The sequence below is a fragment of the Serinus canaria genome, chromosome 2 (genome assembly GCF_022539315.1).
Source record: "Serinus canaria isolate serCan28SL12 chromosome 2, serCan2020, whole genome shotgun sequence".
NCBI lineage: Eukaryota > Metazoa > Chordata > Aves > Passeriformes > Fringillidae > Serinus > Serinus canaria.
Genome location: NC_066315.1, coordinates 135,628,555 through 135,645,265, shown reverse-complemented (window position 1 = coordinate 135,645,265; position 16,711 = coordinate 135,628,555). Strand labels below are relative to the sequence as shown.

Here is a 16,711-nt window from a genome sequence, read left to right as displayed (position 1 = left end):
ATATTATTTCAAAATTTATTTTATTGTTTGTAAGAGAAATATACTTTCAAGTTGAATTCAATACTAACTAGTATTTGCCCAATTTGTTTTATTGTGGAGTCTTCTGTTCTGATGTAACTGCACAAGTAGTTGCACAGAATTTAAAAGTGGACCAAAAATAACGGCTTTTTTGTTTGGTTGGTTTGGGGGTTTTTGTTTTTGCTTTTGGTTGTCTGTTGTTTTAAGTATTGAGTGAAATATGTGTCAGCCTTAAATGTAGTTATGGATTTAATTTTAAATTCTGATGTCTAGTGTTACAAATTTTGTAGCTAGAGCAGCACAAAATATCCAGAATATTTTTTGAAACTAAGAAGATTAAGAAGATTTATGTGTGGTTTTCTCCTCTTTAGTCAATTAGAGCAAATCAGCTGCTTGCCTATGCAATTTTCCACGTCCTTTCCATCTGCACTTTCTTAACTCTCTGTACTTCACTGCAGTCCCTGGGGTATGGCACACATACATGTACACACATATACATGCACACACAGGCATTTATATATGTGAACAGCCAAACTGGCTGTTCTTCAGTGCACTTATATCACCACTTACACCTGTGAAGGAGAGTGTTTCTCCTTCCTTTGGAACAAATTGCAGTCCTTGGAGCATACGTCAGTTTTCCAGCTTGCCTGTACTGGCTTTTGCTCATAGAAACACGTCCTCCTTCAATTACCAGAACCCCAGTGTAACAAAGGAACAGGAGCTTTCAAGGACATGATAATAATCCATCAGAATGGCATCCACATCTTTAAACACAAATGCTCTCAGTTCTCAATTATAACTGTAATAAAAGATGATTTATTACAGTATTAAAATTCCTACATATAAGTATTCTGTCATTTTTATCCATATGAAATTTTGAGGAACTAAAGACAGAGTTGCCATGATTAATACATGGGTGGAAACAATGTGCTCCTTTTCTTTTCTTTTCTTTCTTTTCTTTTCTTTTCTTTTCTTTTCTTTTCTTTTCTTTTCTTTTCTTTTCTTTTCTTTTCTTTTCTTTTCTTTTCTTTTCTTTTCTTTTCTTTTCTTTTCTTTTCTTTTCTTTTTTCTTTTCTTTTTTCTTTTCATTTCTTTTCTCTTCTCTTTTTTCCCATCATTTTCTTAAAATTGAAATTTTTATCCTTCAGCAGAAATATGCATAGAGCAATTAAATTTACAGGATATTAAAAATGACCATGATTCTGATAGTTGTATTTTGCTCAACTTAATGAGTTAAGAGAATTTCTTTTAACCTTCATGCCTCTTTATCCTACTTGAGCCAGATTGTACATGTCAGGAGTAAATTATATTCTTCACCTTCACTGCATTTACTCAATGATGTACAATTATTTAGTTGGTATTTGAAGACAGTAGTACTGCACATAAGGCAATTAGTTATTTTGTCCTTTGAGTATATACTTAATCAAAATGTAATGTGATTACCACAACTGTAATAAACATGTAACAACTACATAAATAAGTGAAATCATGGTGCTTTGAGGTCAGCAGAGTGATGATACCTAAAGGGTTATTATAATTCACATTTCGTGAATCAAAACCTAGGTGTTAATTACACTAATTTATTGTGAAATATGCTAAACTTGCATGCAGTTATTAATTGGAAGGTTGCTTTTATTTACACTGCTGAAAAGCCTGATTTGCAGACTCATCTCTCAAGTACTTTTATTTATTTCAAAAATATACTCACTTATTTTATTTTGTAGGTTATTCAGATAAATTTTGAAGAATTTGATCTGGAGATTGGCTATGACACACTGACAATTGGTGATGGAGGAGAAGTGGGTGATCCTAAAACTGTACTTCAAGTGTAAGTCTTTTGTATTTACAGTTTGTGTGCCTTGAAAAATCTCATTAATGTGTTTTGATGAGAATAAATAATTATTCAAATCAGATACATCTGAACAAAAACTAAGTGAGCTTCTAAAATTATTAAAGATGGCAGTTTAAATATATTGCTATGTGTTTACTGTTCTGAAGTCAGAAGGAGATGACCAAGACATCACAGAAGAAAAAGATGAACTCAGAAGTTTGAAAGGCATGGTGTGGACAATTACATCTAGATATGTCAATTTTTGGAAGTATTTTGTTCCCTTTTGTGTGTTCTCAAATTAAAGGTGTATAAGAGCATTATTGAAAATAGATATATGGACAACTTGTGCACAAATTTTACAGTCCTCTAGCAAGGTTAGCATGACAAAAAATGTACTATAGTGTCTTGACCTTAATTTGCTTAGTGACTATTATATATAACTCAGAAGAGCAAGTTAACATAGTGAATAAAATTGCTACAGAGAAAGGCTGCATAGGGTGTTACCTAAACCACATTTTGCAAACCAGCACTGAGTAGTGAATAGATTTTTATCATTCATGGATTTTTTTTCTAGAATGTGTGAGCCCAGATATATAGATATATAATATTCTTAACAATCATTGATTAGCTTAAAAACCATATTTCTCAAATACTTAGCTTGTAGCTATAATAACAATTGTCTCAAGGCAAATCCAGAATTGTATTAGTTTGTAACATTTTCAAGACAGTGTTATAAGTCAGTGATTCTGTTTGTTCCACAGTGACTTTAAAATATGCAGAACAGTGTAATATGTCCTTATAATGAATTGTTTTATATTACTCTAGTTCTAGTCTGAATAAATCAGTCAGGTAGGAGAAATTAATGTCTTTTAAAGTACATTGCATTTACTTTTTCAAATCTAAGTCAATTTTATTTTAAGAAAAAAAAGATCTAATATTTAAAAACCATAATTTGCCTATAAGGGATTATCTGCTATTTAGAAAATATTTTTTAAAGGCCAAATAATATTTAGCTGTTAATTTTAAATAAACTGTCCTTTCAGCAAATACCTGATGTTATAATTAGTTCAAATGACTTAATAATTGAAACACAGATAAGAATGTGATATAAGGTTAGTACAAAATATATTTAATCATAAAATGAAAGAATAACAAAATTAGGATTCTTTAGCATGACATTCCTTGCAGTATATTTATTGGAAATATATTACAAAATTTTATATATTTTATTTTTCCATTATTCACCATAAGAATGATATGAAGAATTAGTTTCATTTGAGTATACTAAACCCAAGCTTTGCCTCTTTTTCTGTCCTAATTTTACCTCATTCATATTAGCAATTGCAAAACTTTGAACAGAACATACAATTTTACTAAGATTTACAGATTTTTCTAATGAATTCCCCTTTAGATCTATCCTCCAGAAGATAGATTATATGGCCTTCTATTTTTAATGGGTTTTGTAATCATTCTATCCTTTCTGCTTTGTTCTATTTTGTTTATTATCTTTATTAATGCTCTGGACAAGGGGTTTGAGTGCACCCTCAGTCAGTTTGCAGATGACACCAAGCTGTACAGGAGTGTCTATCTGCTGGAGGGTAAACACAGAGCTGAAGCTGACAGGTCTGGAGTTCCCTGGGTCTTCCTTTGTCTCAGGAGTGATGTTTTCCTCCTTCCTGTAACCACGTGGCTGCCATGACTTTTCCAATGATGGAGAGTGACCTGGCTATAACATCAGCTATTTTCCTTGTGATCCAGGGATGAATCTCATCAGGCCCCATAGACTTTTCAGTTTCATCAAGTGGTCTTGAACCTGCTTTGTGCTTTGAGTGTGAGTGACCTCTCTGCCCCAAATCCCAGGCAGAGGATGAAGGACTTGAGAGAAATGAGAAACCTGACAGCCAATAAAGACTGGGGCAAAGAACTCTCTGAAGTACATCAGCCTTCTCTGTACCTGTTGTCACCAGTTCTCCCCTTTCACTTATTAGGAAAACATCCTCTTCAGCTTTTTTTTTTTTTTCTGACTAATGTCAGAAGGATTGGACATTGTTCCAATGTCAAGTACTGGATGAGACTGCCCAAGGAGGTATTGGAGTCAGCATCCCTGGAGGTGTTCAGATGTGTAGATGTGATGTTTAAGGACGTGGTTTAGTGGTGGACTCGGCAGTGTTGGTTTATCTGTTGTACTTGTTGATCTGACAGGTCTTTTCCAACCAAAGTATCTGATTACAGGTTTATTATTTGTGAAAAGACCAGCATTTGGCCAGGTGTTTATGGTTTAATTTCTTTAGGATAATGCAGTCTCTTAATGGATTGCAGATGAGTGAGTTAATTGCTACCACTAATAAATTAAATTTGAGACATGTGGAAGTGTAATCTCTACTTTTTAAGCAGTACTAATCATTTGAAAAATATTGCTGATAATGCTAGAATTCACTTTCAGCTATTCTTAAATTCCTAAACTATATGAAATAGTCTGTCTTCTGGAAGGAACCTTTATTAAGTGCCAATTTATAAGTTCTTATTAAAGTTTAACTAAAGTATTGTTACTAAATTACGGTAATGCATTAAGGCAAAGTGCAGTATTTTAAATTTTGAGTAACATGGTAGAACATTCTGCCCAGATTGTGATTCATTAAAGATGTTAGCATTTCATAGAAGTATTTCTGATGATGGACCTTAGGTTGGGGAGAAATGATGGAATTACACTATTAAAATTGCCACAAATATAAAGAATCCTGAGTATTTTTTTTAAATTTAAAAAGTTAATTAGAATTGTGGAGTGTTAACATACAATAACTATATCTAACTAGGTAAATAATTTTAAAGAATTATTACTATAAAGATCCTGGAAAAGCAAAAAATACTCCATTAATTTATGGGGGTTTAATATTAAATAAAATTGTACAATAGGCCACAAGTATAGTTTCTTGTTTACCCATAGAACCATTATTCTGTGTTCAGAAGTACCAATGGTGAAGTTATTAGGGTTAAAATGCATAAAAAAATTACACAGAAGATGGAAGATAATTAAGTACTGTAAAAACCATGTAAATCTTTTCTCCTGTGAGCCATGCAGACTTTGTCTGAGATATGATGCATTGCAAATAAATCAGCTGTTGTATCATTTAATTTTTGGGTTTTAAATTTTAAAATAATTATCTTTCCCCTGGAAAATTGCTAAAGAACATTGGTTTAAATATGTCTCATTTATGTGTTAATAATGTGAAAACATTTATCTTCCAATTTATTAGGGTTAATCAAGAAACTTATCCAAGTGTTTAATCTGCTAGTTTTACTGGGCACTTCTTGATAGGAAGGTTGAGAAGCAAAAACGGAAGTTAAGTGGCATTTCAATAGAATTAAGCTTCCTAAATAGATAATTGCAGTCCTGATTATTCCTATTCTGCTGATGTAAATCACAGAAGGAGCTAAACTCCAAGGCCTTTTCAGTACTTGCCATTAAGTTTCCCTGGGTGCCTGTGATTCTGAGCCTGCACATCCAGGCACCCAGCAATGAGACAGTCTGCTCCAGCCTGGTGAGCCTGGCACCCAAGTGAACTTAAACCTCATTGCTATAATATTTTTAGTCTGCTTGAAAGACAACTGATATGAAGGCATTCTTAATGCTTTCCTATGAAACTAAAATACAAGGTGGAGCAGTGCTAAGTGTTATTACCAAGGGATAGAGGGGAAGAAGAAAAATAAATGGTGACTCCATACACCAGTCATAGCACTTTTTCAGGATGTTTGGAAGTTTGCTTTCAGCAGCTTGGTCTGACAATTGCTGCTGGTGACTTTTAATGCAATATCCTTCTAGGCACTTGTTCCTGTAACATGCCTTTTGAAAATCCAGCATACAAATAATGAAATTCAATCTTTTAGTACGCTTGCTGTGTTGGGTGTGCATGTGTCTAATCTCATATTACAGGTTGTCTTCAGCAAATGGAGAGTGTCACAATCTCCTGAATGTCCTCAAACCCAGACTTCAGTGTACTCACTCAGAGGGAGAATGTATGTCACTAGGATGTGGGAGGAGTAGTTCTGGAGTTGTAGAGGAAGAAGTGGAAAACACCCTGCTGAGTGTTGTAACTTTAAGCTGTTTAATAAAAAGGGAGACATCATATTCACATACTCCCATTTCTACTGCTCTCAGTGTTCACTATTCAGGTCTTAAAAGGGAACATGTACTTCCAGGAGAGGAATCTAGGTACTGAATCCAGGGTAGAGGAACCTACATAAATTCTGAGAAAGACAGAAAGAAAAATTCTCCACTGCAGACTTTCATTATTTTCTTACATAGCTTCCTTCATATAATAGTGGTTTTTCTCGATCTTGTTGCTCTGTGGTCCAACCCTAAATGTTATACAGGGACTTAAAAAAGGACTTAAAAGATGGATCAACAAGTAATTTTTGTGTTCTCTTGATTTTTTTTTTTTCATAAATGTATTTTCAAATGGGTTTTTTTCCTCCTGTACTATTTAATTGGAAAGTATTTCTTGTAAAAACTAGGGATGAAAAAAGAAAGTATTTATAATTAATTTGAAAAAATGGGAATGCTGAACATTTTGATGGAGGTTTTTTACAGAAAGGATTGTCCTACACGACATAGAGATTAATATTCTCCATGTCCTCAATATTCAAAATACATACTGCCAGTCACCAGTGGCAATTGCAAAACTCTGTTAGCCATTACATCAGTGTGGTTTCTCAGAAACATCCTGTTAATCTACTAATTTGGCAAAGACTGAACTCACTGAAGACACTTTCCCTTAGTGCAGGAATGAGCAGTTAATATGTTATTTTGGCCAGGCATTTACTTGTTCAGTTCTGGCAAGAGTCTTTCTAGTAGCTCCATCTGTGAACACAGATGTGGGAAACAGACGTGGGTTTTTTTCCCACAGCAGACTATTTAATACAGAAGGAAGCTAAAAAAGACCAGAGGGAAGAACTAAAATTAACTATAAAGTGCATTTAAAATAGTTCATTTTAAGTTTCAGCTAGCTTTAAAGAATGGTTAGAACTTCAAAAAATGAGCAATTTTCACTGCTCTACAGTATTGTGCTTGTGATCCACTTTAGAAGAATGAAAAATATATGGAAACTTTTCAGCATTTCATTTCAGATAATAAACTATAACCAAATTTGAGACAAAATTTTGGGAAGAAAATGCAATATATCATAAAACTGCAGCTTTCGCATTTCCTTATTGCTATCACACTGTTTATTCAGCAAATAGATTCAACATTATTTAGAATTGCACTGATTTGAAAATTTTTGCAAACAATATTAAAATTTAAAAAAAAAGAAAAGAAAGAAAATAAAGTTTACTTCTTTCTATTAATCAGCACCCTGTAAAAGTTTAGGTTTTAAAGTTGTGACATTTGTTAGTTTTAAAGTTGTGACATTTTTAAAGGTTTTAAAGTTGTGACATTTGTTAGTTTTCTTAATGAAGGAATAGACAACAGCTAATTCTTTTTAGGCTGTTTTTCCTTTTTTGTAGAAGAGGTGATGAGAGGAGCTGAGAGAGTGCAGGGAGCACATGAGCCTTCATAATAATGTTGCTACTTAAAAAAACAGCTTTATTTTAAATATGGAAGGCATGTATTTCAAAGTGGGTGGTTGAATACTAGAAAAATCAAAGAATCACTCTAATGCCTCATTATGGGTTTCTAATGTCATTGATATCCCTTCATGTACCTGATTAGTGGACACTGGATTGTCAGATGAGGTTAAGGATTAGGGAAGTTTCATTTCCTTTTGGAGCAGCAATTGAAAGTGAGATTAAATATTTCAATGCAATATAAGTAGTAGTTGCATGTGTTTATAGACTACTATCGAATTTCCAGTCATTGTAAATGTGAGAGCTGTCTGGGCAAGCCAACTATTAAATACCTAATTTAGTGTGAGCTGAATGCAATGAATTCAAAAGTAAATGGTTAAAAAATGCTTGGCAGTTACTTAGATTTCTCACAAAAAGAAAAAAAAAATCTCCTTACTTAATGCTTAATGGCTTTACAGAAATTTTCTTCTATCTATAGGTTAACTGGGAGCTTTGTACCAGACTTAATTGTGAGCATGAGCAATCAGATGTGGTTGCACCTTCAGACGGATGAAAGTGTGGGCTCAATTGGTTTCAAGGTTAACTACAAAGGTAATGACATCTTTGGAAGCAAATGTAATGGTAAACCAAAAATTAGACCAATATTATGGACTGTTTTTCTTTCATATTAGTGAGTGGATGCATTCTATTTCCAGTTCTGTCAGTTTAAAAAAAAAGAAAAATATAAACTGAATTGTAAAAACAATATTTAAAGAAAATTTCTCTTAAAGGTGTTGTGCTACATGAAACTGCACACATTTTGTTTGATGTGTTGTTACAGTAATTGACTTTTTACATATAACTTTACTCTTATTTTCTCTTATTTATTATTGGCAACTGTTAAAATGAAATAATTCTGTGGTTATTTAAAGATGAATGAGTTAAAAAAAATGAATACTTCCTATATTCTTTTGAAAATTAATGCCTATCATAACAAAAAAACCACTGCAAGTAAGCAACTTGAATTACTGCTAAGTTTTGAGCCAGGACCAAGAAAAACCTAATAATGTTATTCTTTATGGTCCTAAAGTACATCATGCACTATATAAACAATCTCTGGCTGTTTGATACTTCTGTAAGGGCATACAGTTTTTTATAGAGCATGAACAGTAAAATAAAAAAAAAAGCTGAAGTACAACATATATATACATACACATGAATTTCTGTATTATATTACTTTTGACATAGATGTATGTCTTTCTTACAAGGACTTTATTAATTGCATGGTTGCTGTCTAGCACCAAAACCAAATAATAGAAAGTATGATTATTCATCAGAAAATGAGAGAGGAGAGAAAAAAGTTAAACCAGGGACTGTATGTATTAGAAATCGAGCTAATGTTGTTGAGGATGGGCAGATATAGTGAAGGAGCTTATTGTGAATAAACCTGCACAGTGTGACTTGCTGGGTTGTTTTTTTTTTTTTCTGGTCCATAACTTTGCTGTAGCGTAAAGTAAAGCTCCACAGTGGTGGTACAAGTGCACTACTTGTGCACTTTAGATGTTCATATCAAGTGGTCTAAGATAGGAAAATCTTAGTATTTTGCTGCATGGTCATTATTAAGACCTAGGCCATTGAAATGAGCAAGAGAATGATCTGTATAAACAAGTTTAATAATTTTCTAATACAGCAAAACTAGATCTATATTTGAGTAAAGAAGGATGAGTTTTATATCTGAACTCTAACTTGCAGAACTCAAGTTGTCGATTATTTTATTTAGATGATTCTTTCCTGGAAAAATTAGTTTTACTTGCAACAGTTTTAGTTTGCAGAAGGCAGAGGACTATTGTCTATTCTTATACACTATATCTTCTTTTATTCATGAGTTACATTTATTCTTAGAAGCTATAGTTCTGCAAGAATAACATTAATTGAATATGAATAGGTAGAAGGGTACAGAAAGGGTGAACATTCACAACAGCATCTCCATATAATCAACTTTGTGATTGTATTCCTAGATATTGAATCTATTTCTCTCTTACTCTACAATAGTAATTTATGTTAGTTCACTAAATAGCACTTGAATCAGCAAACACTCAATGAATATGTGCTCTGTGGTGGTGGTTGCAGGGGGGGGAATTGCCTTTTTTTTCTCCTTTTGTTGCAGTTTGGGTTTATTTTGTGGGATTCCCCACCACCACCTCACTGCCAATCAGGATAATTTTTTCATCTAAGTTGCCTTCATTTTGATCCTTGAGCGGATGTGTTTATTAGACATATCAGAAATTAGGCAATGGTCATAAAGTAAAATGGAAAGGATATCAAGGGAAAGTCATGCCTTGAGGAGTTGCTATTTCTGTTGTTTTCAAAACTGTGTTAATTCCTTTCTAGTAACGATGGTAGGCACTGAGAACAGATGCATAAATTGGTAGTATTTTGGATCAGCAATTCTTCTGCAATTTAGGTTTTGAAATTTATGAATTGGAAGTTGAGAGAAAGTCCAGTGAGGTAAACTGAGTATTTGCATTAAAACAGTGCATTCAGGGTTGTGGCATAACATTTCATTATTTACTAGAATAAAAAAATTGTAAAGAATTTTCTCTTTTCGGAGAATTTTTAGAAATACTAATGATAACGATGATGTCTAGAAGTCAAAGGAAATTTCAGTTTATTTCATTAATTCTTTAGAATGTATGCTTAACTTGCTTGTTCATCTCTTGACTAGATCAAATGTATTTCTTTAATTTGACCTCTTCCACCTCACAAATTCCACTATTCACTTAGCTAGCTATGGCTGATACTGTATTTATTTTTACATGCATTTATTATGTGTTTAAGTCTTGCAAATTTCTGCTTACATGACAGGTACAATTACATTAGCATTTGCATTAGATCCAACAGTTTGGTTTTTGAACTGAATCTTCTCCTGATCATTCCCACTGCTCTTGTTTTAGTTTTCATCATGGAGCAATCATGAATAGCACAAATTACATTGATTTGAGGTAATTCATAAGATGCAATTGAATAGCATCAGGAATAGCATTGCTTTGGTGCTCCAGCTGCTAATGGGCATTTCTCAGGAACTTGTAAAGCTTTTTTCAAAGTAAAACCACTAAAACACAATGAAATGCAGGTAGATAATATGAGTATTTATTGTTTCACTTTACTGATCTGTTTATCCTGGAGTTAATTACTTGAGATTTTACTTGATAACAGTACTTACTAAGACTAAAATAATTTAGTACTAAAACATTTTGATGCCTAAATATCTGCTTCTGTGCTTCTCAGACTTGACTAAAGAGATGTAGTGGAGATATCCCATCAAAATTCATAAACACATTCTCAAATCTAAGTGACATTTGCATCTGATTCTGCCAGGCATTTTGAAGATCGTTCCAATTCCTACATGGAATATGTGGAACAAAATATTATGGGATGTCATCACCCAGTGCCCTTTCCCCTCTGTCCCCCAAAATGGTGTATTTGCTTACAGTGCAAGATAGAAGGACATCTCCTTTCTGACTGGAATAGAACTGAATATGCCACATAATTTTTAGTGATAGAAATAGAAAATTAATTTTTAAAAACATCTGTACTTATCATTTTTTAGCTGAGTAATTCTTTTAAGTTTATGTTGTTACATGAACTAACAGATGATCCTCTTTTATGTATCTGCCATTAGAGAAAATCTAGGAAGATTTTGTGAAATTTTGTTTACTTCTTGTAAAGTTAAGGCATTGCACATGGAGCTATTTTTTGGTTTTTAATAGCTGGATAACATTATAAATACTTAAATATTAAAAATAAATATGTGTGAGACTATTTTAAAGTAAATAAATATTCATTGTTGTTTTGAAATCTCTTTTCAGTATTGCATAAAATAACACTACTTAAAAAGGTAGAGTAATTTATACAGGGTTTAGACAGGACAGAAATACAAGCACTGCCTCACTATAGATAATATTTTATCTGTTATCCACTGTAGTATAAATTGTCTTGGGTCTGTTTCATGCTTCAAATGTATATGTAGCTTTATTAAGTAAAAAATATAGAATATTTAGAAATTGTAAGTGAATTATTTTCACATCATAATTTTAGGTATTTGAAAAACCTTTCTTTAGAAATGAGATCAGACTTCGGTGGTTGTGTAGATACCAAGCACGACAAATAAATATTGGATTATTTTCAGACTTTCCATATCAAAAGAAACCACAAATTAATAGTTTTAAATGTTGTCATGTTTCATGAATGCTTAGGATCATTCAATATTTCAGGAAATGGTTCCATATTGTCACAGTAACACTTCTATTCTCAAAGCCATGGCGAAGAGGAAAGAAGTATGTAGCTAAACAGTAGTAGTAGAGGAACAATCTCCAACATACTCAAATACTGGAACTGAATGCTCTTCATCTAGAATTGAGTGTAAAACAGCTGCACAAAATGTGAGACAAAAAAACTTAAGGCAGAGCCATCAAAGAAACCCATTTTTCTGAGATAAGATTTTGCAGATTTTGATTCATAAATAACTTTTATTATCTAGCAATAGAATGTTATAGAATAGAATATAGTTCCTGGAAAATTATATATGAGAACGTAAAGGGTAATAGCTTTCATACATACTTGTTTCCTTTTGTAACTTTGGACATGTATGAAAGACTAAATTACTTGATATTTTACTTGATTACAGTACTTGATATTCCTTCTACAGTCTTTCAACATAAACTGTATGACAAAATTGTTTGGGATTAACAAATAGCGTAAATAGTCGTGGCATAAATAGTAGGAGAAGATGCTGTAGGGAATGAAATCAGTAATGTAAACAGAGTAAAAATGTGCTTTATCAGCATCATGTGGGAAAGCTGAACTTCTGTTTAGGTGGAGATTGAGTCTTCTGAAACAGACAAAACTAACCTCAGGGCAGTCTTGTTCTGTTGGGTCCTGATATCACACCCTCAGTTTCTGTGCTTTGGCCAACTCGGAGGGAGATTTTTCTCTTTTGGTTTATCTGTTTTATTTTTATCTGTCCTTTGAAGACTCTTAAGTTAACAGGTTCTCCTGATAGTTCTGCCTCCTATTAGGACAAAAACATTTATTCATACATCAGACATGCTCCAATCTAATTGCATAAGAAAATAAAGTGTAAGAAGATTACATTGACTAAAGTGCAATGATAGGTTTAAGTAGAGGGCCTTTTTAGATGCCAAGATTAACAGCAGTGTTGGTAAAAAGTGAATTTGAAGCAAAGTAGACTTGCTTGTTCAATTTTCCGCAACGATGATTGAACTTTAGGATATGGGATTTACACTCTGACATCCAGTACTTCAGAAGATTTCTTTTTGCTTAAAGCATGACATTCATCTTGCTTCAAGCACTATGGCTTGTTCCTGAGTTCTTGGGATACTACTGCAGCCTGGGCAGCTGTCTGGAGTCTGTGATCCACATTTTATCCTGTTTTCCTAGCAGTAAGCACTGAGTTTCAGACACATCTGAGGTTTTTTGTCGCAGGTGGCACAAAGATATTTTTCCATGACTTACTGCCCAACAGTGATTGCTTTTCTATTAGTGACAGAATACTGAATTATCTGAACCCATTGTTAGTCCCCCATGTCTAGAAACATGAATTTCAAATGTGTGAAATAAGAAACATTCACCATAACACAGACATCAGGAAGGTCTCATTTTGACAAACTGTTAAAGTAGCTTAGAGAAAAATATAGCTTTAATTCTTGCTGTTCTTATTATTGGCTAAATAAAAAAAATCCAATGAAACCTCTGTGAGACTGTGGACAGTTTCATTGTGTAGTTTTGGGTTTCACAAGACAGTTGATGTGTTTAGTTAAATACTATGTGATCCCCCTATTGTGAGGATGGGGGAAGTAAAGCTTTTCTCCTTTCTGCATATCAAAATCAAGAATTAAATCTATGACACATTTCTATTTTCTGAACTGTTCAATTTTATAAATTTCAGTGTATATTCTCTTGTGGTATTTTCACTCTTCTGATGGTTTCTGTTGCCCTTCTATCCACTCTTCTCTGTATCTCTCATCATGTGCTGCTTGTGTGGTGCATTAACTAGACAGGATCACATAATTTGCTTATTTAATTAGATTCTAGCCCCAGTTCTATTCCTTGTGCATCCTAACTTCGTTTTGCAGAATGACATGCAGAGATTCACACTAATGGTGAAAATCCATGCAAATTATTTTAATCCTTGTAAGTTTCATGATTAGTTAAAATTCTTAAATGCAAATACTGCTTCATATTTTTAAAAATTTAAACACTTTTTTTGGGCACCACTACTTACCCACAGTTTACTAATAGAGGAAAAATTTCTCTGTACCGATTCCACATCTGCTGAAGGTTGTTGCAAGTTTTGTAATTCAAGATCATTTCTATTTCAGATATTTCTTGAACATATTGAGCAAAAGTGCATCCATTTCAAAAACTTGTGGCAGTTCACCTTTTAAATTTATTACCAAGATAGTAGTTGGTTGTGTATTTTACTCTTGTGTTCTTCCTGTTTGTTGGCCACAATCCACCACTGGCTTTGTCTGATCCCACTCAGTCAGCATTATCCAAATATGTTAACAATATTTTTATCTAATTTTCAAACAATGCATTCAACATAAATTTTCCTGTTTGTAATCCCTAGATTATAAGAATATGAGAACACTTGAAGAGAAGCATAATAAAGATTCATTTAACTTGGTACAGCATAAGGAAAAAAGAGCAAGAAATTTTTTAGTGATACTTCTGCAAAATGTTTTCTTACTCCCTAACAGTTTATGGCATAGATGCTTCCTAAATCCAGTATATTTAGAGTAAGTAAAACTTGATGGACATTTTCATCCATGATTTTGTCTGTTTTTCCTCTCAAGCTCACATATAATTTTAGTATTCTAAATATTTCATGGCAAGGACATTCCAGTGAAGAAGTATCTCCTTCTGTTCACTGTAGTTCTACTAGCTTTATCTGATGCCTTTTCATTTTTTTTTCCTAGAAAATACAATGTATTAAATCTTCCATTTTACTGCTTACTTGGTTTTGCAGGACCTTTATTTCTTCACAGGTAACTGTCCTCATTACTGTTTTGGTAAGCTATCATCAGCAAGGTTTGTCATTTCACTGCTTGCCTTGTTTTCCATCTTCTAATATATTGTCATACAATAACTTTAACTACTCTGACATCTGCTGGACAAGTGACACAGCAGAGCAGAAACATTCCAGGAGGATCCTGGAAAGTATTGATGGCAGTTTTCTGACACAGGTACTGGAGGACCCCACAAGGAATGGTATACTCCTTGACCTCATTCTAATGAACTGGGAAGACCTTTTTGGTGATATGAAGGTTGGGAGCAGCCTTGGCTGTAGTGGCCATGAGATTGTGAAGTTCAGTATTGGGTGAAGAGGAAGCAGGGCAGCAAGTAAAATTATAGCCATTGATTTCAAGAGAGATGACGTCAGTCTTTTTGGGGATGTTCCTTGACGAATCCCATAGAAAAAGGCACCACAGGGAAATGGGGACCAAGAGAGTTGGTCGATATCCAAGGATCACTTCCAACCCTGCACAAGAACAATGCATCCTAACAAGTAAAAAATCAGACAGAGAGGACAAGAGATGTACGTGAACAAAGAACTTCTGTCATTACTCAAACAGAAAGAGGAAATACACAGGAGATGAAAGCAGGGATGGAAGTTGCCTCTTGGAATGAATGTAGAGAGATTGTCAGAATAAGTGGAAATGGGACCAGGAAGGCCAAGGCCCATCTGGAATTAAATCTGGCCAACGATGTCCAGGACAATAAGAAGGGCTTCCTAAAACACCTCAGTAGCAGAAGAAAAACAAAAGGATAATGTGGGCCCATTAGTAAATGGAGGGGAACCCTGGTAACAGGGGACACAGAGAAGGCAGAGTTATCAAATGCTTTCTTTGCATCAATCTTCACTGATATGATCAGCCCTCAGGGCTCTCTGACGCAGACAAGGGTAAAGGAGTCTAGGAAAGAAGACTTTTCCTTGGTGAAGGAGGATTGAGTTAGATAACACCTAAGCAAACTTGACATCCACAAGCCCATGAGCTCTGGCAGTATGTGTCCATGAGAGAGCTTCTGGACACTGTAGCAAGGTCACTCACAGTCGTCTTTGTAAGGTCATGGCAATCAGGAGAGGTGCCTGGGGACTGGAAAAAAACCAAATCTTTCCCTGGGCTTGAAAAAGGGCAAGAAGAAGGAGACAGGGAACTATTGGCTGGTCAGCCTCACTTGAATCCCTAGAAAGGTGGTGGAGCACTTCATTCTGAAATCTATCTGTATCCATATAGATGACAAGAAGTATTAGATTAGAAGTATTTAGCATAGATTCACTAAAGGTAAATCACACTTGACCAAACAGATTGATTGCCTTCTACAATGAAATTACTACCTGGATCAATGAGGGGAAAGCAGTGGATATTGTCTGCCTTGGCTTCAGCAAGGTTTTTGATGCTGTCAGTCACAAAATCCTGATAGACAAAATCAGGAACTGTTGACTGGATGAGTGAGCAGTGAGATGGATTGAGAACTGGTTGAATGGCAGATCCCAGAGGGCCATAATCAGTGATAGTTGAAGGTTTTTCACTAATGGTGTCCTCCATTATGGAACTAAGGTTCCATACTGGGCCCAGTGTCATTTACCTTATTAATCAATGACTTGGATGAAGGGGCAGATGCCTCCTCAGCAAGTTCACTAATGGTACAAAGCAAAGTTCACTAATGTCCAACACCCCAGAGGGCTGGCCAGGCCTTCAGAAGGACCTTAAGAGGTTGGAAAGATGGGCAGAGAAGAGTTTGAAATTTAACAAAGGCAAGTGCATGGAAAATTTACTCCATGGACCAGTACAGCCTGGGGGCTGACCTGCTGGGAAGCAGCTCTGTGGAGAAGGACCTGAAGGTCCTGCTGGAAAACAAATTGACCACAAGCCCAGCAGTGTGCCTTTGTGGCCAAGAAGGCCAGTGGTGTTCTGGAGTGCATTAGGAAGAGCACTGCCACCAAGTCAGCAGAGGTGATCCTGCCCCTCTACTCAGCCCTAGTGAGGCACATCTGGTGTGCTGTGTCCAGTTCTGGAATCCTCAGTGGAAAAGAGACATGGAGCTCCTGGAGTGAGTCCAGTGGAGGGCAAAATAGAAAATTAAGGGCCTGGAGCATCTTTTGAGGAAAGACTGAGGAAGCTGGGCTTGGTGAATCTTGAGAAAAGATCTTGGAGAGGGGATGTCCTCAATGTCCATAAGTATTTGAAGGGAGGGTGTCAGAGGATGGATCCAGGCTCTACTTTATAGTGCCAA

General features: G+C 34.7%; 1 protein-coding gene across 3 annotated transcripts in view; it reads left to right on the top strand.

The window, feature by feature from the left end:
- Positions 1-16,711, top strand: part of CSMD3 (CUB and Sushi multiple domains 3) — a 579,290-nt gene that overhangs the window by 278,889 nt on the left and 283,690 nt on the right. For all 3 annotated transcript variants that reach the window (XM_050970810.1, XM_030234789.2, XM_050970809.1), the window contains 2 exons: positions 1,743-1,846; positions 7,890-8,002. In XM_050970810.1, coding sequence (XP_050826767.1) covers positions 1,743-1,846; positions 7,890-8,002 — 217 coding nt within the window. The remainder of the gene's footprint in view (positions 1-1,742; positions 1,847-7,889; positions 8,003-16,711) is intronic.